Below are 27,582 nucleotides of genomic sequence, written 5' to 3' on the forward strand. Positions count from 1 at the left end.
AGATACATGGAGGAAAGGTGGTTGTAACACTTAAGCAACCCTTGCTCTCAAGCTCAAGAGGTCTTATTGTGAATGGAACTTACATCCTTAATTGGTTTGATAATTTTGGACACATTCACATAACGCAGCCTGTTTAGGGTTTGAAAATTCAAGCCCTTTTTATCTTTATCCTCAATCAAAAGAATGGGAATGACGAACGGGTATGCGAAAAATCGAATTCTTATTTTAAAAATGAGAAAGAAAGAATTTTAATCACTTTGCCAAATTTAATTCTAGATTTGCGATGTATGGTGTATGTACCGATTATGCTAAAATATTAGATTTTTTTTTTCTTCTTTTTTTTTCAATAGGATAAGAAATTATCCTATTCATTGCAAATTACATATTCAACATTCTTACATGTCAACCCCCCTTTTATGCCCCCCTTCTAAGTACTAACTAAAGAACAGGCATACCACCAAGCCAGGAATATCTGGACGTTGGGGGAAGGGGACAAAATTGACATGGACGAGAATAATTGTTATGCTTGAATATGAGGGTCTTTTCATAAATATGCAAAAGAGTAAGAGCAAAAGTTGAAATATCAAAAATTGTCTTCCCCTGCAAGAGCTTCCGACTTCTAAATTCTCTGACATAAAACATTGTACCGGAGATCTTAAAAACGGTGTCGTTTAATAGTAGCACTTCCTGGATTTCAGTGTACATACGTATAAATATACAAACAAAAACGCATACAATCTAAGTTTTTTATAGGGAGGGGAGAGAGAGAGAGAGAGAAATGGCTGCTTTCATGGCGGTTCTGGAGGCAGATCTGCGAGCTCTCTCCGCTGAATCTCGCCGCCGTTACCCCACCGTCAAAGACGCTGCTGAACATGCTATTCTTAAGGTCCGATTCAATTTGCAATTTTTTCCTATCATTTTGATTTATACTGAATGCAATAAGGTAGTAGTACTTTTCTATATTGGAAGAGTGAATGTTTGATATTGAATGTGGAAATTGCAGCTAAGATCACTGTCGAGTCCGAGTGAAATTGCGCATAATGAGGATATTCTGCGGATATTTTTGATGGCTTGTGAAGTTAGAAATGTGAAGTTGAGTGTGATTGGGCTGTCTTGTTTGCAAAAACTCATATCTCATGATGCGGTTGCTCCATCGGCACTTAAGGAGATTCTCGCTACATTAAAAGATGTAAGTTTTTGTACTAGATGCTCAACGATGTCATTGCAAATAATTTGTTTTGTTTTCTGCTCATTATAACTGCAATTTGAGAGGGAAAGTTCCGTATTCCGCTCCTGTTATTGGACCTTCTATGTTTAATTTCTTGTGGTGTAGGCTTGAAGAAAGTATTGAAGATTAGCAATGGTGAGGTTTAATAAGTCAAATGAGAAGAACCAAGCCGTTCTTTACCACGCTTGAATAACGCATTCCAGATATGCCGTGTTTGGTTTTCTATAAGAACTGGACTTAGATTGAATCATATGAGCTTAATATGGATAGGACGCTATTCCAATGCCAATAAAATTTGAAGTCTGATATAGAACCAAATGTAGAACACATCAAAACTGTTCTTTGTCCTTAGTAGTTGTTAAATGTTATCCTGGACTGTACTATTGAGTGCCTATAGAATCTATTGATGTAGGGGAAGAAGGGAAATAGTATAATTATAAGAGATCGTATGCTTGAGACAGAGGAAGCTATAAGGTTGAGCGAGTGGGATTAAGGTCCCTTCTTCGGAGCAATCAAATAAGAAAATTGAAATGTTAGAGCATTAGTGCATATGCACTGTAGCTTTAGGCATTGACTTGTATACTGATGTGGTAATCAGCTATAATCAAATTTAATCACATGGGAGCAAAGAGTTAAATGTGATGTAGTGTTACGTAACATCTCCATTCCAAATGACCTTAATTGGTTTCTGGTTTGAGTAGTTTAGATAGTCTTCAGTGTCAAACCTTCTGCCATGTATTTCAGGATGAATGCATTACCCAGCAGCAAGCCGTCATTTTTATGTTTTCTAATATCCATTGTTGCTGAAAGTTTAGAGAGCTGGACAAAGTATTTAATGAGGACTAGAAGTAATGTTGCAAAGGTATATAATAGATTTTTGGAGACTTTTTACCCTCTCTTGTGGCTAACTTGGATTTGCCATTTGGAAGTAGTATTGATTTGATTTTGCAAGTACAAAAGTGTATATAACCTATAGGTAGAAGAAGCTCAGAGGAGGTTATCAAACTTTTAAATTTGGTCAAGATTGCTGGTTGCCTCTGCTTTCAAAGCAGTACACCTGAACTTTCCTTTTTTTTTTGTTTAATTGGTTTAAACTGGTATGGTTAATGGTATAGCACCTCATTCTTCTTTCATACTGTGACTGGTTTGTAAAGGAAGGCTTATGACACACTGCAGCTGAGAGCTGGAAAATTTTTTTGGTCCATTTTCAGCATCTTGCAGCAAGTAATGGCACTTAATGCACTATGTAGGGTATCCTATATGTGGTCCGAGGAATTGCCTTGGCCTGACATACATTTTCAACAAAATCCTTTGCTGGGCACGTAGGCACATTGACCCTGGCAGCAAGTATATACTATGTTTGGAGGGGTCAAATCAGAGGACTTTTCCTTATGAAAACTGGCATTTCAGACCTAGTATATTGTGAATTCAATAGTTGGAGGGATTATTGTATGTAGTGATACCATCTGCTTGATTCTGCTTGATTTTCTAACTGATGTAGAGTCTGTATGAAATAATTTGGTTGTACAAGCTTACCCAGATAAAACAGTTATTTCCACCTAGAAGTGAATTTGTAGGTAGCTAAAATTTTGATGCTTCTTTAAAAGGATGCCTTTTACTCATTGCCCCTCCTTGCCTTTACTCATTGCCGCTCCTTGCCAATCTTAGTAGGAAGATAACGATAAGAAAAAGGAGAATGAGAAAAATTATGTACATGGGTTTAGGAGCAATTTTAAATGATGTCTTGGCAGGTTGTGAAAATGGGTTAACATCCGAGGCAGTACTCACAATTATTAGACTGTTTGAAATGTAGACATGTTGAGAGCCAATGTTCAGTTTCAGAAACACATTGTACCACATATCTGTTGGTCAGTTTTCTAGAGGCATGGAATGGTGCTAATCCTGTCTATGTCGAAAATTGAAACTTGAAATTTAAACCCAAAAAAAAAAGCAACAGCAACTTATGGGAGGTGTGGACCAAGAGTTTTTAGAGTTGCTTGCAATGATGATCTTGTAGAGCTTCTGGAAGGAAAAAACTTCATTGAGCTAAAGGTTAATGAAAAAGTTGATGTTTAAGTTTGAAAAGAAAATTTTAGAATGCTATGACACTTACATGTTATAATAGGTGAACGGAGAAACAACAGTTTAGAAAAAGTAAAACAATTCTCTGCTGCTCAACATTTGGTAGGTTTTGTTGATGTACATTTGCTTTTCTCTGATGTTTGATCATAGGAAGCTTCATCAAAGTCTTGAAATGCTTAATAAGGAATGTGAGAGGTTGGCTGGGGGTTGGCCTGGGATTGGGACCCTGCTTGATACACTTAGAATTCATAGGAACTTTGTCATTCTGTCTTCATTTATTTGCCAGTTGCAAATATTCTTTTATATTGTCAAGGAACTGGATCAATATGCTGAACGTTCTACTAATGGCAGAAAGGAATTTTTTTAATACTGAAAATGAGATAAATAGTGCAGGAGTTTATGCACGTCTGACATCTATGATGCATTTTTCTGGTACTTTATGGCCCATTTTCATGCTAAGAAGTGTTTTTTGTTAGTTTTCCCCTACTGTCACTTATATTTCCTCTTCCTTAAAAGAAAAATTGACTACAGGTTGTTGTTTGAGTTTTTTCTGTGTTTAGATTTTTAACTCTTGATCCTTTTTTCTCTCTTTTTTTTTGTGTTCTTTTCCCTCATTTGCATGCAGCATGGTGAAATGGCAGATGACAGCATCCAACTAAAGACCCTGCAAACCATCCTCATAATATTTCAGTCTCGTTTGCAACCTGATATTGAGGTTATTGTCTACAACTCTACTCTTTTCATGTCTTATTTGAAGTTCTATTTGTGTTTAGCAGCAGTATATGTGTTCAATTGCATAAGAAAGGTATTGAGGAGATCATTGTGCTCCTTGATTTACCGGAAGTGCTTCTCATTCCCTCATCCTACAATGTGTTTTGGGCTTGTGTCGGTTGCTGATGCTTCAGTTGCCAGAGTCCTGAGAACCATGCGAGCATAGACTTTCTGACCATCATTTTTATTTACTTCAACAGCCTATTGCCATACTCTGTTACAATGCGTAATTGGCTAATAAACCACTAACCAGGCTGACTATAAGGAGCTCGTCAATTTTGGTTTTCTTTGTGTCTTAGTAATACAAATTTGGAATTGGATTTCGTAATGCAGCTTGACAGTATCTAAGATGGAAGTCTCCTGAAATTTTCACACTTGTTTTTGATTACGATGATATTGTTTTTTCACCTAATTCTATTCTCTGCACCAGTAATATTGTTGATGTCATATCTCAGTATATTGCCAAATTAGAGTCATTGAGGAGCCACAGATGTAGTTCATAAAACAAATTTTCTTTAACTAGTGTTACACATTTTTGGAATGTCCTTCTGTGGATGTGAATTCTTAATCCTTCAGTCAATAATGCAAAATTGACAATTTAGACTGTGTTTATCTAAGTGTTGCTTGGGCCCGGACTTTTTGCATCTCCTTCTCCTTTTCTTCGTTGTCTTGCACCCTTTCTTCTTTTCAGCACTCTCAAGTCTCAATACGTAATAAGTTAAACATAATGGCCATTTAGCCCAGTCCCGAAAGGCCTTGATCCTCCGCATCCTTGAATCATTTAGAAGGAGAAAAGGTGCATCTTTTGAAAAAGATTGATACGATCACTAAATTATGTTTATTCATTTTGGTGAGGTAATTTGAACTTGTGAAAGAATTTATCAAATTATCTGGTTGATTGGGAAGTAATCATTTAATTTCAGGAGAATATGGCTCAAGCTCTTGGTATCTGTCTTCGGCTGCTTGACAGCAGCAGATCTTCTGACAGCGTGAGGAAGTAAGATGACATTCTTTATTAGCTTAGATAGGTGCCAAATTTATTTCATATTTATATGCCAATTATCTTTCTTGTTGTATCTCCCTTCCTAGTTGACTTATTCTGTTATTTAGCAGCAAAAGTGATTCTTATCTCCCCTTTGAAACTTATGCAGCACTGCTGCAGCAACCTTTCGACAGGCAGTAGCACTGATATTTGATCATGTGGTTTGTGCTGAGTCACTTCCTACAGGGAAAGGTGGTTCTGGAGGATACATCTCTCGTGCTAGTTCAGTAACTAGTGATGTCAATCGGAATTTAAACCGCTTAGAGTATGTAATTTCCTTTTACCAAGCAATTCTTTCTTTATTATCCATATATGTGCATCCCATGTTGGTTGGATTATCTTTTGGCCTGTAGATCGCTATCCATGTGTGAGTTGTCCAGATTGCTTGAGAAATTGAGATTCTTAGATCTAGATTTAAAGCTTTGTATTCTTATATCTTGTTTGCTAGCTGTTGAGTTTGTTCAGATATGATGGCATATATCATTGAACTGGAGTTTTTCTGTTATCATATTATATTTGGCTTTGAAGGTCCTTACTGTGTGCTCACCTGAACCTTGTATGATAGGGCATTGGAGCTAGAATTGGTCTCTGGAGGGCCATCATTAATGAGGGACACTTTAACTAATTCTGGAAAGCTTGGGCTTCGTTTGCTTGAGGACCTGACAGCTCTTGCTGCAGGTGGATCTGTATGTTCTAATTCAACATTGATAAATTGCTTTTTGTGATAACTAGAATGCAATATTACAGACCAGCTACTTTTTGAAAAAATTGCAGTTGTGAGATTTTCCAATTTCAAACATCATCTGTAGTTTATTTCGAGATGAAATAGTTGTTTGCTTCAATGTCTCAGGGCATCTGGTTACGAGTTGACTCAATTCAACGGACATTTGCTCTTGATATACTTGAGTAAGTGTCTTCCCTTTCTTCTATGCTTCTGGTTGCTTAATTTCAATAGCTTACCTGGTAGGAACTTTGTAACAAGCATAAATGTGCATTTTGCCTGATAGTGGGTGAAATATTGAATGATGGAAACGCCTTTTCCTAGGGGTGTCCCTGCTTGAAAACCAACTCATGCAGGTAGAATTTAAAGTTTGATTTTGGAATTAATGTGTTCTTACTGTGTGTTTGGTGTAGCTTCAAGTAACCGTATCTATGAAGTTATTATAAGCATTTGAATGATAGGCCTCTTATGAGAATTTCGGTTTCTTTTTCATAATGTGCAAGCCTTTTGAAATTAGGAGTGTTTTAACATTTTAAATATGAATTCCAATTCTCTTTCAAGTAATTGTCAATGTACTCTTATTTTTAGTTTTATTTGTTATTACATAAATACTGTTATGCATATTGATGAAATTGAAACATATTCCTATCAGTTAAGGACATTTAAGTCAAACTGATATCTGACTATTATGTTTACAAGCAACTTCTTACTATTATGTTTGACAAACAACTTTTACGGGAAGTGGCTTCTCATTTTCTGAAATTTTAGGGAAAGGAAATGTGAATTGTTGGAGCAGGTTACTTGTGTATGTTGGTATGAATTTGTGATAATAAAATAATCAAAAGGATATGAGTTTAATTAGATTTTCTTATGCCATGGTTCTTCAGGTTTATCCTATCCAATTATGTGGTATTATTCAGGGTCTTGATTCCTTATGATCAGGTGCTATGAGTCCTCCTGCCCTCAAAACTTTTATAATTCTGTTTTCCTTTAATTTTCTGGTTTAAATATGGGCTGGACAACCAACAGGTTCTGTGTCACCAAATATGCTCACTGCTTATGACCTCACTTCGAACAAATTCTGAGGTGCTTGTCTTTCAAATATAGCCACAAAAATTTTATACAGGTTTGATGATCTATCTGGAAAAATATTTTATAACTTTTCTCTTCCACCTTGATCTGTGTTCTTGAATCAGCTTGATGGTGAAACTGGAGAGCCTTATTTCCGTCGCTTGGTCTTGCGTTCAGTAGCTCATATTATCAGACTTTATAGTTCATCACTCATCACTGAATCTGAGGTATGTTTGTTCTTATTTTGTCACAAAGCATTTGGAATAATTGTTCAAAATCCTGTTGTATTTTCCTTCAACTGATGCATTTTAGAGTATTTGAAAGCATAAAGGTTGATGTAAGATATAGGGTTAATTACACTTTGTCCCCTTGAACTTGGGCCCTGATAACACTTTGCCCCCTTAAACTCCAATTATATACACTTTACAACTTGTGGTTAACTTTTTGATGGGGTTAAAATGAAGTTATATCTTTCATGGCCAAAATATCCCTGACTAATTCTTAAACACACATAATAATTGTCACACAATAAATACCTATTTCTTTAATAGTTGCTAAATGCATCTAAACACAATTACTCTATGCACATCGAACTTTTAGTACTAAAATGAATTAGATAATTCACAAAAAAAAGTCCTAAGCAACTCAGTGTATTTATTTCATTGCGGATAGCAGTACTTATTTTAAATGAAATAAAATTAATTAGTGCATTTGGAATAAAATTATTTGCTTATATTTTTTATTGTAGCACATTTTAATGTGTTTTATATGAGATAAAAATATGATTAAAAAAAAATGTATTGAAATGCATATTTAAAAAGTTTTTATATATTTTTTTAAATATAGAACTCAAACAAAATACAAAACAAGGTATGAATGTGGTATAATTACCTAATAGCATTTTATTGACTCGTGAAAATCTTGTGAAAGCTGCAAGGTAAATGACAATTATTAAAATCAATCTGTTTACAATTTAAAGGAAGAAAGATAAGTGATGAAAAACTTGTGCAAAAGTTTTACGAATTTTTAAATTCTTTTTTTTCTCTGCAATACAATTTTTCAATTCTTTGGTATTATACTATGTTTTATTTTTTAATTTTTTAAATCATGTGACTTTGTATTTTTTTTCTAATAAGATGTTTCATATTCCAATTAAAAGTTTCTAGAACTATTGTGTGAGGGCATTAATGTCATTTTGTCAAAATTTTGGATGGAGAATTAATGTTTGACTAACAATGAAGGGGGCAAAGTGTGTATATTTAAAATTCAAGGGGCAAAGTGTTATAATGGGTCAAGTTCAGGGAGGCAAACTGTAATTAACCCTAAGATATAAGGAATAAAGATGAACTGGGAAAGGGGAGAGAGAAGGGGAACATGCCAAAGAAAAGGAGGTAAGAGTAGTGGTGTAAATCCAAAGAATAATATTTTTTTTTGGGGTGAGCGGTGGGGGGGAAGGGGGGTGGAGGAGGTACACTTCTTTGTCATGAGGACTACATGTTGAAAAGAAATCCAAAGAACTAGCTGTTCCGTTTCATTTTCTTGCCCAAGCTCCTCACTGAATACTCATCCGTGAAACCAGTTTAATTCTGGTGATTCTTGCCACTGTTTGGACTCTAATGTGAAACTTCTAATAAGCTCTGTATGGTTTGAAAAAGAATCTGAACATAAACTTCCGTTGTAACTGGAAAAATCTTCTTCCATTTGATTAAATTGGTTTTCTTACCATGTTCAGTCTGTAGGAAAAATGTTAGATTGCTTAGTGAACTTCATGTCGCTTTTTGTTCTTTCTCATAAATTCAATTCGCTGGAAGATTCTTATATGTGTAAACTTCTTTAATTCTATTGCAGGTGTTTCTTAGCATGTTGATCAGAGTTATATCTCTTGATTTACCGTTATGGCATCGCATTCTTGTTCTTGAAATCTTGAGGGTAGGTAGAATGAACCCTAATGCAGGATATCTTGATGAATTAGTCAATGTTAATGAATACATTAAGACATTTTACGTAAGCTTATGTTTCATGATGATTAATGACTGTTAAATTGACAGGGTTTCTGTGTGGAGGTGCATACTTTGAGAATTCTTTTTCAGAATTTTGACATGTAAGCATTTTCACTCTGATTAACTCTTACTAATGCTGTAACCTTCTGCTTTAGTGGAAAATATCTTGTTGGGAGATATGGTAGAACTGAGAATCCACTTTCTTAATGAGTTTACTGGTTTCCATATATCTTCTCGAATTTGCTGTAGTTGTGTAGATAAACAGTGTGTCATTTGATTTACTTCAGATGATTTTTCTATTACCTGCATGTTTTTGTGGCTTGTGGCTGATTTTGACAATTTATTTGTTGATTGGTTTTCTATCTTGTGTTTCGCGAAGATGCTAGGAGAACTGTAATTGTCAATAAACTGGTATAGCAGATTGACAATTTCTGCTTCTGTATCTAGTAGCTCAATGATACATGGACCAAAATTTAAAGAGGCCTGTGTATGATAGATTTTTGTGAAAATTTACTTAGTTTGTGTTTGGATGGGGCGATATGAGTGGATTTCAATTTCAAATCCTTCCCCAAATCTCTTGACATTTTTGGATAACTTACAGGAGATTTAGATTCACCAATTGATTAGAAGGATTTGCAGAGTTAAAACTAATGAAATTCAAATGCATCCAGATTAGGTATCACTTAAAATCCTTCTCTTTTATATTTCTCCATACTTCGTCCAAGTTATGCGTTTGTATATGTTAGCAGAGAAGACCAGGCTGCATAACCATGGTTTCGCTGTCATAAGTTTTGGCTATTGGTAAATTCATCCAAAAATAGGACACCAAAGGCAGCCTGCTACGTCATTTTGCTCTGTGATGTTATATGGTTTGAGGACTCTCACAAATTGGTCTGTGCAATTAAGTGATGTCCACTTTCAGGAAAGTCACCAACCCAAAAAAGAAAAATGGATAATAACAGCAGCTTTGCTGTGGAAGCCACTTACGAAAAGAACCACTTCAGAAGACTTTAGAAGAAGAAAAGGAAACTTATGAAAATTTAGTATATGACTATTAAACTTTTTCAATTTTCAAACAATGTGGTTGTTAATTAGTAATCCGCCTTGTACATTCAAATTGTTTGCCAAACAAGGTAATTGAATTAATGTGGATTTCAAACGAACTCATTTCAAATTCTTCCTTAAATTAAAATCCACCAATTCAAATGGACCCTTAGATTGATTTGTGCAATGATATGCCTAGAAGATTTGGTGATGGGGAATGTTTAGACACGATTAACACATTCCAAATTAATGGGGTTCTCTGATGATGCTTTCCTTGGCTCCCTTTGATGATACTGTATAGGGTCCTGGATGATCTTTGATATCATGTTGGAAGATGAATTTAAAGAAAAGTTTTAGGAAGGAGTCATTCACATGAAACTATAAATCAATGGTTGGATAACTGATGACACATTAAAGTCATCCCAAGAACAAAAATAGTTCAGACGTGCTTCTGTTATAGTCCTTTGGTTACAGAATCTGATAATTATGATGTGTTGCAGGCATCCGAAGAACACCAATATCGTTGAGGATATGGTAAAAGCTCTGGCTCGAGTTGTTTCCAATGTTCAGGTAAAAATTACACCTTGAGGATTCTTTTTGCTGTTGTATATTCTCAATATATGTTCACTCAAGTCGTTTTTTGAGTGTGCAGGGAAAGTTGCACCTTTATGATCTATCCTAGTTTCTTTTTACTGTGTTTTACTTGATTATCTTTAAATGATGCTACTCATTTTCATATTCATTATCGGTACTTGGTGAATGAGGAAATGAGAAGTATTGTGCCTTTTCCAAGTAAAGGTTCTTGAATATATACCCTGTTGTTTGTCTTGGGACTATTTCCAGCTATTCTTGTGCCCTTTTTGTCCTCTTGACTTCACAAATCAGAAGACATAGGATTTAGATTGATCACTTTTAATTCATTTTACAGTTTCAGGACACAAGTGAGGAGAGCCTTGCAGCTGTTGCTGGAATGTTTAGCAGTAAAGCTAAAGGTATTTCCCAGAATAATGTAGAGCTAAATGTGCTTTTGACCTTATTAAATGTAACAGAAAATTGGCAATTCAACGTTTTGGTATTCTTTGGAATTATTGTTGATCTTGGATGCTTGCAAACGTGCAAAGATAAAATTGTCCTCAGTGATTTTCTCCATGCTCTCTGACTGAAATATAATATAAATAAAGAAACAAAGAATCCGTTTCCAAGTGTAGAAACATGTGTCTAATGTGCAACCTATGATATGAATTATAAATATGGGCAAACTACCTAATGGACACTAAACTATTTGGATAACTTGCTTTTGGCCACTTGACTGTTTTTGTTTTCAAATTATCCACTGAACTTCTATAGTGGCATACTTTTGGCCATTCTGTTTCATTTTGGGGTTATCTAAGCAGAACTATCAAATGTGCTACACAACGAAATGGGTCTTTTTCATGAGATTTAACCTTGAAATTCAATGGAATTGTTAAAAGTATATCAGCTCTATTTTAAGGTGGTTAATTTAGAAACCAACAGAATTAGTGGCTAAAGGTAGACTATCAATATAATCTAGGGACCATTTAGGTTCTTTGCTTAAAAAAATTTTTTTTTAAATGAAGAGAAAAGCAACATCAAAATGAAACCTTTTAAATAGACACATTTGATGGTAACATAGACTAAATTAGATTAGGCTTTACAGGAGTGAGTTTTTTTTATTGTCTCTTATAATGTAGCTAAACTTTCTTGGCAGCTTTCTTTTGGATTTATAGAATGTACAATGTTGTTCTGTATCTATTATGAAAGACACCTTATGATAATAAGATTTGAAAAATTTGGTGGAATATCAGATTTTTGTCTGACTCAAGTAAGAAAAACTCAAGTGGTAGAGTGCAGTTCTCACATCAAGTTGTGATCATTAATGCTTATCAGATCAACATAATCACCTAGATTTTGACAATAACTCATCTAAATTTTTATTGCCTGAAACTAAACTATCTTACGGTAGTGCATTAATTTACTTTCACCTTAAAGTTGTTTGCTTTTGATATCAGGAGTTTTAGCAAACTTTGTTTTAGTTTACTATTCTGATTTAATTATGGAGATTGAGGCTGCACGTACTAGCACTATGGTAGAGCCACTATGAGTATAGAGTGAGGATATGAATTTTTATTATTTTCCCAGAAGGAAAAGAAGGGCTTGGTCCCTCTTTTCTTTTTCTTTTTTTTTTGGATGCATTGTCTATGATAAAGGTTGCAACATGTTTTGCTGCAAATGTTATACATTAATAACAGGATGACTTAATCAGAGCGTTATGTCAGTAAGGCCGGCCATCATTTACTACATGTAGATCAGTTGCTCAATTGCTTCAAATAATTATGACATAAGAAGTGGTCTTAGGCTAGGTATGGAAGTTTGGAAAGAGCTTACATGTTTCTAACTTATTGTTTTTGTGTGTGTGTGTTAGTCTTAAGAGTATGAAGTGCTTATACTTCCTTCTTGTGCAAGTCAGTAGCTTCTTCTATTGATGATGATCATCTCCATACAACATGCAACCTTTCTTGATCTTGCATTTGAAGAGATTTAATTGCTTTTATTTTTTTTTTGTTAAATAGCCATAAAAATTGAGTACTTGTTTTGAATGCCTGGAATTGAATAATGTATGGTTCACGAGTATGCTGTAAATAATTGTCTGCAATACATGAATTTCCCAATTGTGATTTGTTTGTCAGTCATGGACACAAAAGATGAAAACTTGAAAATGTGCCAGGGATTGAATGGAGTTTAGATAACGATGCATCCAATGCTGCTGTCTTGGTTGCCAGTGAAGCCCATTCAATAACATTGGCAATTGAGGGTTTGTTGGGTGTTGTTTTCACTGTGGCTACTTTGACAGATGAGGCAGTTGATGTTGGTGAGGTGCGCGTAGGAATCAAAGTATGTACATTTTGCTCAAATCTAGTTTTGCCACTTGCTTATTTTGTTTGTTTATCTTGGAGCCACCAGATTGAGTCCCCCCGCTATGATTCTGAGTCACCAGAAAAATGTACTGGGAAAACTGCTACTCTTTGTATTTCAATGGTTGATTCCATGTGGCTGACAATACTTGATGCTTTGTCTCTGATTTTGACAAAGTAAGTAAAAGATCATTTAGTATTTTTAGTGTTGATAAGCTGATGTGTGTGCTGATACAAAGTCAGTATTGCAGGTCACAAGGAGAGGCTATTGTGTTAGAGATATTGAAGGGTTATCAAGCATTTACTCAGGTATTCTTCATTGTCTCCAAATTATGATCATGTTCTGTTTATGGATACTATGATTTTTGTCCTTCACTCTTGGAATCTTTGGGAGCAAATTGATGGTCTGCTTATTTAGATTAGTGTCTCTTGTTTTAAAGCTGCTAATTATATTCCAACCACTTGCTTGTCCCTTGTAACTTGAAACCCATAAACTGCTATCTCAATATTGTCATCATCTTTTACTTTAGATGATAATGGCTTGCGTATTTGTTGATTAGGCTTGTGGAGTTCTTCGTGCTGTGGAGCCTTTGAATTCTTTTCTTGCCTCCCTTTGCAAGTTTACCATCAATATACCCAATGAAGTTGAAAAGAAGAGGTATCACAATTTTATTGTTCATGATGTCATGCTTTTCGTACTCCTTTATAGCTCGTTGATGTCTTACTAGTGGCATGTTAGTGGGGAACTCATTCTGTGAGTACTTTTGCGTCGATGCTGGAATTTTGTGCTATATGTCTAGATAATGGTGCCACAGTAGGAAGACAACCCCAGGGTTGTCAGTTTGCATCTTGAGATTTCCCAATTGTTCTGTAATCTAGGTCTTTTCTTGACGTTAATGTCAAGATTATATCTATTTGGATAAATGATTGCCACAGTAGCAAAACAGCCACAGGTTTGCGAGTTGGTGTCTTAAGATTTGCCATTTCTGCTGTATTTTAAATCTTTTTGTTGGCCCCTGACTTGGAAATTAAATTGGAGCCCGCTTTGGTTATAATTTAACTGGCTATAGGCTATATTAACAATCAAATATTCGACTTAAACTTGTTTTCTAGAGCACTGCCTGCATGAGTTTGCATGATATTTCTGTCTAGTCTGCATGTCAAATGAGAAATTTTGTTCATCATGTGGTACCAGAACTGTCCCTTTGGGTTCTTCCTAGTGGTCCTCTGAGTCATTAGACTGCTTACCAGCAGTGGTAATGTAGTAAAAATAAAATATAACGTCTGTTGGGTATGGAATGTGGCTGACTATTTTTCCTTTTCTAGGAGTAAGTTATTTGCAGTAAATATTTTTTGCCTTGCTTTGACTTCACCATTGAATTTTATGCAGTTTGATACAGTCTCCTGGGTCAAAGAGGTCAGAAGTAGTAGTTGATCTGAGGGAAAACATTGTCCTCACTCCTAAAAATGTTCAGGTTAGCTCTGTTTTCTGACATCAATTGATTACATGTTAGTGATTTAAACAGTATTTTGATTTATGCTAATGTTTGTGATACCCAGGCTTTAAGAACCCTCTTCAATATAGCCCATCGACTGCACAATTTCTTGGGTCCTTCATGGGTCCTGGTATGTGATTTTAGCTTCTTCATCTATATCAAAGAAGATTACATGTTCTTATTTCTTTTCTAAATAATTGTAGGTATTGGAAACCCTAGCTGCTCTTGACCGAGCAATTCATTCACCACATGCTTCAACGCAGGTATGACAATTCCTTTCCTGTCCAAGATTGAGTGCACTATAGAAATGTATCCAAAAATGCAGACTATCCCAATGAGCCCTATAATTCAGATTTATGCCAATTAACAAGTTTGAACATTTTTTTTAAATTAATATCTAACAAGATGCTTGTAAAGATCTATGAAAAAGTTTCAATTATGACTCTACATTTTACTATGATGTGCTCACAAGTTTTATATTCCATGTTCATATAGGAGGTATCTACAGCTGTGCCAAGGCTTACACGAGATTCATCTGGTTCTGGTCAATATAGTGATTTTCATATCCTTTCTTCACTGAATTCTCAGGTTATTATTATCATCATTATTACTATTCTCTTTGGGTATTTGTGGAGTATATAATTGTAATTCTTTAGTGTGTGTGTGTGTATAATCATCTCCATTAGCTTACAATTGTGTTTTTCTTTTTCTTTTTTTTTTTTTTGTTCAGCTGTTCGAGAGCTCTGCCCTAATGCATGTGTCTGCAGTGAAATCACTTCTTTCTGCTTTACGGCAATTGTCTCATCAATACATGTTTGCTACTTCTGGTAGCTTGGCACAAGCATCCAATCAAAAATTCGGGACTATTAGTTTTGCAGTGGAAAGGATGCTAACGATATTAGTCAACAATCTGCATAGTAAGTCCAATATTACAATGCAAATTGGCTCCGTTTAATATCATTACATATTTGCATTTAAACATGTGAAAAAAGAGGAGGAAACAGTACTGATTATGGAAATTCACACTATATCAGCCTTTGCTAACTGAATGCGTGATGCCATATTTTTTTATATTAGTTGTATGTTTTTCTACTTTTCTGGATATGGGTGTTCCAACTTGAAATTCAGAGTTGTATTCTCAAGTCTCACATATAGGAACAAATACTATAGTATCAAAGTGGTGTTAGGTTTTGAGAAGAGGATATCTTCACTTCAATTTATATGATTTACCAGAAAAGGAAAAGGGATAAGAGGAGTCATTCTTAGGCACAGGTTTTATCGACCAAGGAAGGACATCCTAGATTGAGCAGCTTGAAACTTCCTCTAAGCTGGCCACAAGTACTTGAGATAAGGCTTTGCTGAGTTTATATCATAGAGCTAATCCTTTATTGTTTTTTTTGGTCTCTGAGCATTTGATGATGCCTAGGAATTTCAACCTTTGGCATGAGATTCAGGATTCTTATCATCTGAAATCTTTTTTCTTTTGAATGAACTGTTAGTGTCTGGGTAGTGTTGGTTAGCTTTTGAAGACATGCATATCTTTTTGTCTTTGTATTTTTATACCACACTCAGAAAAATATTTTAGTTGGAATTTGTCAGAGTGCTCCTTGCATGTCTGTTGCTTGGTTTTTCATTTTCATTAAAAAAATATAATGTTCATGTTATGAATAGAGCTTAAAGATTGAAATCGCTCTGAATAATCTGTGACGTGTAGTTCTTGATTTGAGTTTGACACGCAGAAGATACTGTGTTCCTCAGTATCTTGTGTTGGTAGATCTGTTTCCTATACTTAACATTCCTCAATGGGTATACTTGGCAACAGGGGTAGAGCCATTATGGGATGAAGTTGTTGGCCATTTCCTGGAGGTAATCTAAGCATGAATTGATTGTGCAATGTCTATACCAATTAACCCCTTTTCCCTGATTAGGTGTATTGAATTCCTTGCAGCTTTCTGATAGCTCTAGTCAGCACTTACGCAATATGGCACTGGATGCAATGGATAAGTCAATCTGTGCCGTTTTAGGTTCTGAGCTATTTCAGGGAAAAAAACATGGTGGATTTGATAATGTGAGAATTGCATATGCAGTTTCACTGAAAGGTGTAGTTTGTTGTGATTTGATACTGACTTGCTTCTCATTGATAATCTGTGCAGACACAAACTAAGTTTAGAGACTTGAGAACATTGGAGTGTGCTGTCATTTCTCCCTTAGATACTCTATATTCCTCTTCGAAAAGCTTTGACATTCATGCTGGGTCTCTTAGAATTCTTCTTCACGTTTTGGAAGTATGTCTTAAATCCTTAATGTGATGCTTGTCCCTATCTGCCGTTGTTAAACTACCTATTTTCCTTTGCTTATAAGTTTTATTTCAGAGGCATGGGGAGAAGTTGTGCTACAGCTGGCAAAATATCCTTGAAACATTAAGGTCTCTGTTAATTGTTGATATGCTTTAGCTGCCCCAGTAAGCTTGCCGTTGGTTCATGACCAAGTTTTTATGCTCATACTTTCAGGTCTGTTGCTCTTGCATCAGAGAAGGATCTCATCGCTCTGGGATTCCAGGTGAGAAAATTATGTCATTTAGTGATTTTGAAGTAGTAAAGAGCTGGTTTTTACTAAGCACAAAAGGTTTGAGGCCCAGCTCACACCTTACTTTTCTTTGTCAGTTTGCATTGATAAGTGGGTCCTTTAATGATTTTTGTTATGCAAATATGCTTCAGCTAAAGATGGGAAAGTGTAATGCACTATCAACATAAATGTACTAAAACTATTTGAATGTCTTGCTACATTTTTCTTTTTTAATAAAAAGTGTCTTCACGTGGAGCACCTTATGTGGAGAAAGAATAGTGGTCCCATGTGTTCTATTCTACCTGCTTAAATTTTAATTACCTAATTTGGTGGTGCCTGCATGTTTTTCTTTCACTCTTCAAACAGTTCTGTAATATGTAGAGTTCTGTAATCTTGTGCCTACGAATTTAGGCTTAAAGAGTATGTGAATCACTAAGAGTGATATGACTCTTATGGAAAATGTTTTGGTGTTGAATCTTGTAGATCAGACTCAGTATGTTCTAAAGATAGGTAAAAATGGAAAATATATCAGTTCTTTTCTTTTTCTTATTGCCAATCATGGAATGCAGGGGAAAACCATTGAGAATGACCAGAAAGAGTAAATTAGTTTTCCTATTGTAAACACCAATTTAGATAAGCATGCTGTTAATCCGTTGATGCGCACACTTGATAGTCTCTTGGTATATTGGAACTGCTATTATTAGGTTATAGTGACTATTTCTCATGGGAAATGCTTCAGTTAAAGGGACTGGAAATGAAATATGAACTCTTGAAAGGATTTGGTCTTTTGTACCTGGGTGGTTGCGGTCATTTCCAATAGTTTCTTTCATAGCTTTTGTTTTTGTTGCTATTAAATTTCCTCATGTTTGGCATGAATTTTTCTCTAATCCATGATAAGAATTTTTCTCTAATCCATGATAAGCAACTGGTGTTTGCCCCAGTGGCCAGGGCGGAGTGCCTTGCAAGGTTTCAAAATCCTGGTTTCCAGGTGTGTCTGTGTGTATCCCTCCACCCATAAAGAGAAATAAATGAAGAAATGGTGGTACAACATTAGTTTCCCAAAAAACTATTGAGTGCTTATGCTAGGATTTGTACAGTAGACTAGAGGGTTCAGTTTCTTTATTTTTGAGTGGTTTCTGCTTGACATGTGCTTTGCTGCATATATGCTAGCTTTTATTTTCAATTAAAACTGCTTGCATTTTTATTTCTTGGTTGTACCTAATTCCGATACTTCAGAATTGGTGCTGTTTGTTCATATCTGAAATTTCAACTGACATGTATTCCTTTCTGACTCAGAGTCTTCGTGTGATAATGAATGATGGCCTTTCAACGATACCTGCTGACTGCCTCCATGTGTAAGTGCATTTTACAGCAGGTTTACAGTCTATTGTTCTGGTCTAAACCAAGGCATGGATAGGACAAATTATTCGTCAATTGATACTACTATTCTTTTGTCATATATGCTGTTATTAGGACTTCAAAACCATAAGTTGTTGTTAGCTAATGGTGCACAGACATGACACAATGTTTTGTACATCTTGTACGTGGTTACTATGAAATTCTAAAAGATAATAATAATAATAATAATAAGTTCTCAATTCTTGTGATTTATGAAGAGAAAAACAACACTGATTCCTTTTTTAACTTTATGAGTTTAGGGTCTTACAGTCATTTCAAATACGTAGGTAAAGAAATGATGTAAAAGTGAATTCCAGAATATAAAGTTGGCAGTCAAACATAGTATAACCATTTAATTAGTTGATGTTACATGACAATGACGTTGTTCTATTAGAGCTTTTCAAGAAGGTTTTCTTTAATGAAATTGTGAAGATTGTTTATCTTTTCTTAGGTGCATTTCTACACAATAAGTACCCTCTCTGTGTGCCTGCATGAATGCCTTGTTCTTTGGTGCAACCATTAGCTCTTTACCAACACATAACATCCTTAGTCTGATGTTTTTCCAGATGCATTGATGTAGCAGGAGCTTATAGTGCTCAGAAGAATGAATTGAATATAAGTTTGACAGCTATTGGACTTCTGTGGACATCAACCGATTTTGTTGTCAAGGGTGCTTCTCATGGACCTCAAAGAGAGAAAGAAACAGGTGTGTTGGCTATACATGCTTTGCTTCAGAACTCAAATCTATGATTAACTTTGCTTTAAAAAAAAACTATCATTAATTTCGGCCTTTTTGCTGTATTCTGAGCTTGTTTCTTTTTGCAGATCAAATAAACAGTGAAAAAAATGAACAGATTCTCAATTCCTCTTATCCTTTCGATGATCAATTGCTGATGAGTATTGTTGTTCGTGACAAGTTGCTTTTCTCTGTTTTCTCTTTACTTCAAAAGCTGGGTGATGATGAGAGACCTGAGGTATTGCAGTTCTTCAAAGGATTTAGACTTCTGCATATATGCAACTCGTGAGAATGACATTCCTTGAAATTTCTGATTCCTAAAGTTGTCCCAGGAGGGCAAAACCATTTAAAGAGCAAGCTGAACTGACCCTACCAAAAGACACTATGATTTTGCTGGAACACGTCAAATTTTCACATTGAAAAATCTTTCCTGAATATTTGCCTTGGTATTGATTGAACATCTTTGGACCTGGATCCTGCTTATTTGAATGAATGTTTGTTATCAGATTTAAAAAGGTTATAGACCAAATGGTTTAGGCACCATCTCTATGATTTTTTTTCGTATGCTCTGGTTCGTTTCTGATAGTAAGTAGCTTACCCTCTGGGATTGAATAACCTCCCCTTCTCCAAGGTGTTTAATGATAGAAATTCAGCGCTTGAACATTTACTTTTGGGTTTTAAGCGGGTCTTAATTGTGAGAAGGAGATACTGAAAGATTCTGTTGGATTGATCCAAAAGATATTAACCAGAACTTTAAAGTGCCTAAGGAGTTCAAACTTCTTAATTTCTTTCGACTTTTATTTGGTGACTACATGACTTTTTCTTTCAATTTATCTAAAAAGATTACTATGAAATAAGAGCTTGTAACACCGTAACCATCAGCATGTAAACCAAACTTCTAGGTAGAAGATTGTTGTTAATTGGTACTCGGTATGAAATGACTGAGATACGATAAATCAGTTGCTCGTTCTGCTACTCCTGGAAAGGCAATAGTTACATTTGCAGCATATTAATTATTTCAAATGCATATTTTGTGGAAACATCTTATCTGTTCCATGCACCAATGATTGGTTTCTATGCTATTTGGAATATCATACAAGGGTGGTGTCCTCAACATTCTTTAAATACTCATTTTTTAACCTTTAACATTTTGCTACCTCTGAATCTCAACGTTAAAATGATTAACCAATTTGGACTACTTACGCTATAGAGTAATTGAATTATACCTTCAGGCTGTTATAGTTTGCTTCTGCTTTCTAAGCTGTTTAATGACATGTTATGACTTTGGTTTTATTGGTATTGCTTCAAGTTATCTGACAAAATTGTTCTTTATGTGTTCGTTGGTATTTAACATTTGATTGTGCATTTTGGCAACTATTGTTTATGAAGTCTTCCAATCTATGTTTTGGATATTCAGCTGCTTGAAATTTCATAACATATTAAAATCCATTTTTCTTAGTTTGGTTCTGCCAAAAAGGTTTATGTGCCTTGGCTTTGTCCAAAGTGTCCATGTTGGCTGCTAAATTCTTCAGTTGAAAAATTAGTTCTCTATTAAGTTTGTTTTATTAGTCCATGCTGACGTCGAATGTTGACCCAGCAATGAAGTGGAGTCTTCTATTTCAGTGAATAACTGTTAATGATGTGACTCTTCACTGGGCTTGATTACATAATGCAGATAGGGGAACTTTACATCATGTTTATGCAACTTATGACTATTTGAATTATTTTCTCACTTTCATTGAATTATTATATCATTAGGTTAGGAACTCTGCTATCCGGACGCTTTTCCAAATTCTTGGAAGCCATGGGCAGAAACTTTCAAAGAGCATGTGGGAGGATTGTCTCTGGAATTATGTTTTTCCTACATTAGATCGTGTGTCCCATATGGTAAGTTGAAATGGATAAAGAAAGTTCTAGAAGCTCTAATTTTTCCTTTTTAATCTTATTCTTTCTGGTCCTAGGCTGCGACATCATCTAGGGATGAATGGCAAGGGAAAGAGCTTGGAACACGAGGAGGAAAAGCTGTTCATATGCTCATACATCATAGGTATATCAATTCCACTTCCTTCATTGCAAGCAAATTTTAGTTCCTCCCATTATTTCCTAACTCCTTTTTTATGTTGATTAGTGATAAAATTTATGATCTTTTGGATGAATTTACAGTCGTAATACAGCTCAAAAACAATGGGATGAGACACTTGTCCTGGTCCTAGGTGGAATAGCTCGAATACTGCGCTCTTTTTTCCCTTTTCTCAGAGATTTAAAGAATTTTCAGTCTGGTAATTGGGTTGCATATTTTTATTTACTATTCCCTGTTAAAATGTTAGATTTTATAAAATTCTTTATCATAAGTCTGGATGATTTTTTATGGCGCAGGATGGGAGACGTTGCTCATCTTTGTTAAGAATAGTATTTTAAATGGTAGTAAGGAGGTTGCCCTAGCAGCAATAAACTGCTTACAATCAACTGTAATTTCACATTCTCCAAAGGTAGCCATTTGATTCTCGACATTTTGAGTGCCTTTTCTGCTTAGTATGCAGAGATAAACAAATCTATCTAATGCTGTGTGTTTAGGAAATGCCTTTTCTGCTTAGCATGCAGAGATAAACAAATATATCTAATGCCGCGTGTTTAGGAAATGCATCTGCTTGTTTATTAATGTTTCTAACGCATTCAAACCAATTTCGTGTACTAGGGAAATTTGCCAATGCCATATCTCAGATCAGTGCTCGATGTCTATGAACTTGTTATTCAAAAATCACCCAACTGCAGTGATAGTGCATCAAGCAAGGTCAAGCAAGAGATTTTACATGGTTTAGGTAATAAATAAAATTTATTGCCCTTTGTTGAATGAAATTAATTATCTCAGTGAATACACAATATCTGTCTGCATGCTTGTCTTCAATATTCACGCATGTGTAGGTGTTCAAGAATGATATTAGTCAGAGGACTTCAAATTCTCTTTTCCTAAACTGCAATGTTTTTGGAGGTCCCCTTGTGTTGGCCTACAACTTCATTGGAGTAGAAAGATCAGTGGGTCAGTGGGGTTTAATTATTGTATCCTATCCCGTAAAATGTGGATTAGCAATTTTATAAGTATGTCCTTTGTATCACCAAAAGGTGTGCCCATACATGCTCAATTCCTTTCCTCTCTTTTTGCTAATTTATTTTTTTGCTATAAACTCTTGACAGGAGAAGTATATGTACAAGCACAAGCGATGTTTGACACTGACATGTATAAGCAGTTGCTCTCTGTCATTGATACTGCAATTAAAGAGGCCAAATTTGCCAGTGATAACTTTGAAGCTGAATATGTGAGTTATTTTATCTAATAACTGGATTTTAAGTCAAGAAGTTTTCTCCTGCTCTCTCTCTCTCTCCCTCTCTCTCTGTCTCTGTAAGTGCATAGACAGATTTTGTGTGTGTGTGTGTGTAGCTGTTTGCTTTGTTTGTTCCTTAAACGGATAGGAGATTATGGGATTATGTGTCTGGTTATTCAAAAAGTCTTCTCCTGGCCTCTCACTGTCTGTGTATATATTTAGATTTGTAAATACTCATGCTGTTTGCTTCGTTTGTTCCTTAAATGGGTAGGAGATTAATGGGATTATGGCAGATGAAAATATGAGAACTGTTGCTGCGTTATCCATATGTTTGGGATTGTATTGCGTTATCGGAGCAAATGTCTCTCTGTTTGAATTTCTTTCATTTTAATTATCAGTTTTAATCTTGAGTTGAAATTACTCTCATGTACTGTAATTCAGCGAAATGGTTATTCTGAAGTAAGTATATTTATTCTCAGTTTATAGTAAACTTCCACATAATGTGGAGATTTTCATGTTTATAGGGCAATGTTCCACCAGTTCAACGTACTGCACTGGAAATCTTGCCGCTGTTACGTCCAGCAAGACACCTTTCAGCGATGTGGTTACTACTTATTGGGAAACTATTGGAGTATCTTCCAAAACCTAGTTTGGGCATAGAAAACAACGATGATGACTTAGAGTCAACTGAGAGCAAGGACCAAAACCATGGTATTAATACTGCATAAAGATACTGCTCTTTACACAAACAAAAGGATCTTATTTCGTATTCTGACTTTTTCACAGCTCATAAGAGTATAAAGGAGGTCCCAAATGGGAAAGCCTCAACACCCCAAAAGAAAGGGCAAGCTTCTCCTAATGGTCTTGAATCAGTCACAAGCTCCAGTTATCTATTTGCAGAGAAGGTTGTTCCTGTGCTGGTGGATCTATTTTTGCAGGCTCCGGCTGCAGAGAAGTACAATATTTATGTGGAAACTATTCAAGGTCTGGGAAGGTGAGAATTTGATATCAGATTGACTGCCCACAAAGCTCAGCTGCTGAATCCTTATTGTGTCGAGTGTCATGGTGGATTCTAATAACACTTTTTAAATTTGAGTTGCTAGGCATTAGTTCCTTTAAAAAGAGAATACTCCTCTGCACATTGATAAAGTGATGGATTTACCTTTTTCTTGTAGTGTGCTCAGTTAATGTAAACCATGGGACTTTGGAAAGTAGTTGAAGTAAACATAATGCTCATTCTCTGGCAGCCACTTTAGAAGTTTACACTGTGTTATACGATAAACAAAATGGTAGATTTCTAAACTCTAGCTTGTTGACAGCCCAGACACTGTTTCCACGATCTCCTTTGATGCTTGGCATTTTTGTCTTCTCTGAATTATATGACTGTCCAGGATCTTTGTTAGGCATTATATAGTTTAAGCGGATAGAGTATGTTGTTTTCTCATAGTACCTAAAAGACTGGAAGGCTATTACTATTTTGGGAAAACTAGAAACTTAAAATGTCAAGATTTTACGTCCTTCCATGCATCCTAGAACATTAGGATGTCATTGTTTTTTGTGTATTCTTTGTTGGGAGACCTAAAACTTATTTTCACTTTCTTGTTCATTGATAGGTGTATGGCAACAAGGAGAGATAACCCTGATGGCTCACTTTGGAGATTGGCTGTTGATGGCTTCAACAACATTCTTGTTGATGATGTGATCAAAGTAACTGTAGACTCTAGTGACCTGACGTTCCCCAGAACAGCAAGAATACGTGTCTGGAAAGAAGTTGCTGATGTGTATGAGATATTTCTAGTGAGCCATTGTGGTCGTGCCCTTCCTTCTAGTGCACTCTCTGTGGCTGTGCTTAAGGCTGATGAATCATTGGAGATGAATGTTTTAGACATTCTGGGAGACAAGATTCTTAAATCTCAGATTGATGCACCTATTGATGTAATACCCTTACACCTGATTTTTTCTGGTTTTTTATTGTTGTGCCTGTACATTATGCTTTTCAGTAGACCCAGAAAAAAATAGGAGTAGAAATTGATATTTTAGAAACATTTTTATAATTAAGCCTTGATAAATGGAACTATAAGTATGAGCATTGATGAAATCTGGACATAAAGTACAATCTTTATTTTGAGTTGCCAAAAAGATATGCTTGAGCATGTAACACGTTTGTTGTGGTATTTGATCTCCTTTATGGGCTTCACCTAGTGTATTAGTAACTGGCTTGCAGTCTCATGGAAATTATACACTATCTTCTATTTTGCCTTGGAAATTTGCAACTTTCTTTTATGCACTATTCTATTTCATGTCTTGCTCCCCCTGTTCATTGATAAGCAACTCTATTGGAACCAAAAATTTTGATTTTGCTTCTTCAAGCTGGTGATAAGACGTGGCTTCTAAGGTCCTATTCAACTTATATTGATGTTCACAGATTTTGCAACGATTAATTACTACTTTGGACCGATGTGCATCACGCACCTGTTCTTTGCCTGTTGAAACTGTTGAGCTCATGCCTTCATATTGTAGCCACTTCTCCTTGAGTTGCTTGCAGAAAATATTTTCTTTGGGCAGGTAATTTCAAACTTCAGAAAAATTGAGCATATAAAGTTCCCATCTGTTTCTTTCATTTGTTGTTGTTGACTGCTGGATGTGTTTTCAGTTACCATCACGAGACCATGGACTGGAATCTTTCTAGATCTGAAGTAAGCAAAGTATCAGTAGTGATATTAATGGCCAGATGTGAGTTCATATTGAATAAGTTTTTGACTGATGAAAATGAGATAGGTGTGTTGCCCTGCCCTGCCTTAACTTTTGGTTTATAAATATCTCACCTTTATTATTCTTTTTGATCTAAGCTATATGTCACGTGAACCATTAATGTCTTCCTTCAGGTGAACGTCCCTTGCCACATGCAAGGGTGGAAGAAGTCATTTTTGTCCTCCAGGAGCTAGCACGTCTTGTAATTCATTCAGATACATCATCAGTCCTTCCTTTAAATCATTCCTTGATGGATGGCCTCTCAGGGGGAAGCGGGGGACGTAAACATTTGCTTGTCCTTTTCCCATCCTTTTGTGAACTTGTTGTATCAAGGTAAAGAGACATATTTCTTGTTGGTAGTCTTTTTAAGTAAATTATGATAATTGCACAAGTCAAGATGCGGTCATTATCACATAATCAAACTGATAGTCACTCCACAATTTGGTCATGGAATTCCTCTTTTTCAACCATCTAGTTATGGTAAATGAAAGTTTACTAGGAAAGACGCACTAAACCTGAATTTTAATTTTAACAGTGAGCCCTCAGCCTGCTGTGGTGCATACATTGTAGTGTATTTTGATATTTCCTAGTATCTAATACATCTCTGACTGCAAAAAGGATATTGCTTTACTAATAGACAGCTTGCTGTGGTTGATTATTTACAACTTTTGTGGATCTGCTATGAAATTTGTAGGATGCGAAAAAGCAAGAAACTACTAGCTTTTTTATTTGTATGCTTTTCCCACTGAAAGGAGATTACGGTATACACTCACAACCATTTCTTATGCAGAGAATCAAGAGTCAGGGAGCTAGTACAAGTGCTGCTTAGACTTATAGCTGCAGAATTGGGTCTGCAGAAGCTGAGTTTTGCAAGTTAATGTGTGGAAGAAAGCGGCTCCTGAGTGCATATTTGAGTTCCATTTTTTTGTGTTCACGTCTATGTGAGGAATTTTTTTGGGTCTCCTCCATCAGTCGATGTTGTATCACTATATATATATATATATTAATTATTGGAATCATATGGTATGTGTTTGTCTAGGTATAAAGGATAGGAGAATAGTTGGAAATGACTCGTGTAGCTGTACAGGAAGAAGAAGAATGCGTACCTCAGAAATTCCTGTAGTTTTTCTTGTAAATTACGGTTTGTTTATATATTGCTTCTTGCTACTTTTCCTGTACAAAGCCAAAAGTAGTTAATTGTCAAGCATCAGGATTTTGAGATTCCTGAAGGTATTATTGATATTATTATTGATATCAATGTGACAGTGGCCTTCACTGGCGAAGTTTCCAGCCTCTGCAATTCGAGTATTTCTACGAATGTAAGAGTGATTCTTTTCCCCGTTAACTTGCTATTTCTATTAAGTGGTTATGCGGCTGAGCCAGATCCCTTTGCTTTTATTCGCCTGGATCCCTTTGCTTTTTTATTCGCCTGGTTTTGCTTTATTTGACGGCTGCATCAATTTGATATCGGACGCAGAGGAGTTGGCATGGATGGAACGCGACTTGTAGATCCTAAGAATGTATTCCTGCAAGAGTGTGCGTCAGTGGTAAGGACTCCTTCCCGGGACTCAAATAACTATGATTTGGTACTTACCATTTGTAGTTGTTATAGCAGTTGTGCTCTATCACGAGAAAGCAACAAAAGTGAGGATGCATTGCTAGTACATGAACGTTCTACTTTCTTTTTTGGGATAATTTCAGATACCTTCCTTGAGGTTTTTGACAATTGCACTTAAATATCCTCTAAAATTAAAAGTTACACTCACCTCCCCTTTGTGATGGATGTGACAACATGTCAGCACGAGAAGCCTTCTAATGACCAACTTGCCCTCAAAATATTGTGGCTAATATTATTGCAAAAACAAAGGAAAAAATTTGCCTACAACAATAACACTTCTTTTATTTGCTTCTTGGCGCGAGCATCTACAGCAAATTGTAATTACCAAGACATTAGTAGCAGCATGAGCATGAGTTTTTGAATGGGGTGTTGCAATGTAATGTTGTATGGCAATGCACTCCAGGATGTAGATCCTTTGTGTATCAGAAACGGTCATGGACTTGGCAGTGTATGGTCTCTTAGGCTAGGCATTCCTCACCATCTTAAAGGATAGTTTGAGATGGTGTTTTTGTGTTCTACGGATTTCCTTGCATATGTATTAGTGTTGTGGCCCACATAGTAGTCTTCAAACTATCTTCTTTTGTTGCTTGGACTGCTTAGTATGGACATGTAATTAACTGGAACATATTTACTTGTCCTTGTGCTGTTTAAGGCTTGTAGTGGACTTATTTTTCCAGTTATATGTTTAATGGGCACATGCAACTGTACAAAATGGACGTGCAATCTTGGGAACTCAAAGCTGAAATTCATAAACTAGCATGCAAAAGGTGGTGTTGCTACAATGTGTCCACCAAGCATTTGCCTTC

At 35.7% G+C, this 27,582-nt stretch overlaps 1 protein-coding gene across 1 annotated transcript; it reads left to right on the forward strand.

The window, feature by feature from the left end:
* The first annotated feature begins 121 nt into the window (after positions 1-121).
* Positions 122-26,381, forward strand: LOC113732689 (uncharacterized). The gene is made up of 44 exons (XM_027258613.2): positions 122-886; positions 1,004-1,189; positions 3,936-4,025; positions 5,005-5,078; positions 5,233-5,388; positions 5,689-5,809; positions 5,974-6,029; positions 6,732-6,786; positions 6,874-6,930; positions 7,041-7,142; positions 8,764-8,844; positions 8,964-9,016; positions 10,460-10,529; positions 10,888-10,951; positions 12,706-12,854; positions 12,942-13,069; positions 13,144-13,201; positions 13,453-13,550; positions 14,283-14,367; positions 14,453-14,518; positions 14,592-14,651; positions 14,884-14,976; positions 15,119-15,305; positions 16,211-16,254; positions 16,337-16,456; positions 16,542-16,673; positions 16,761-16,813; positions 16,899-16,947; positions 18,250-18,308; positions 18,918-19,057; positions 19,177-19,325; positions 20,846-20,974; positions 21,049-21,134; positions 21,251-21,366; positions 21,464-21,576; positions 21,783-21,906; positions 22,280-22,401; positions 22,932-23,118; positions 23,194-23,401; positions 24,021-24,342; positions 24,833-24,972; positions 25,061-25,185; positions 25,293-25,491; positions 25,949-26,381. Exons 1-44 carry the CDS (start codon positions 779-781, stop codon positions 26,034-26,036), a joined length of 4,902 nt encoding a protein of 1,633 aa, XP_027114414.1. The 5' UTR covers positions 122-778; the 3' UTR covers positions 26,037-26,381.
* The last annotated feature ends 1,201 nt before the right edge of the window (positions 26,382-27,582 follow it).

The sequence above is a fragment of the Coffea arabica genome, chromosome 2e (genome assembly GCF_036785885.1).
Source record: "Coffea arabica cultivar ET-39 chromosome 2e, Coffea Arabica ET-39 HiFi, whole genome shotgun sequence".
In the NCBI taxonomy this organism is placed as follows: domain Eukaryota; kingdom Viridiplantae; phylum Streptophyta; class Magnoliopsida; order Gentianales; family Rubiaceae; genus Coffea; species Coffea arabica.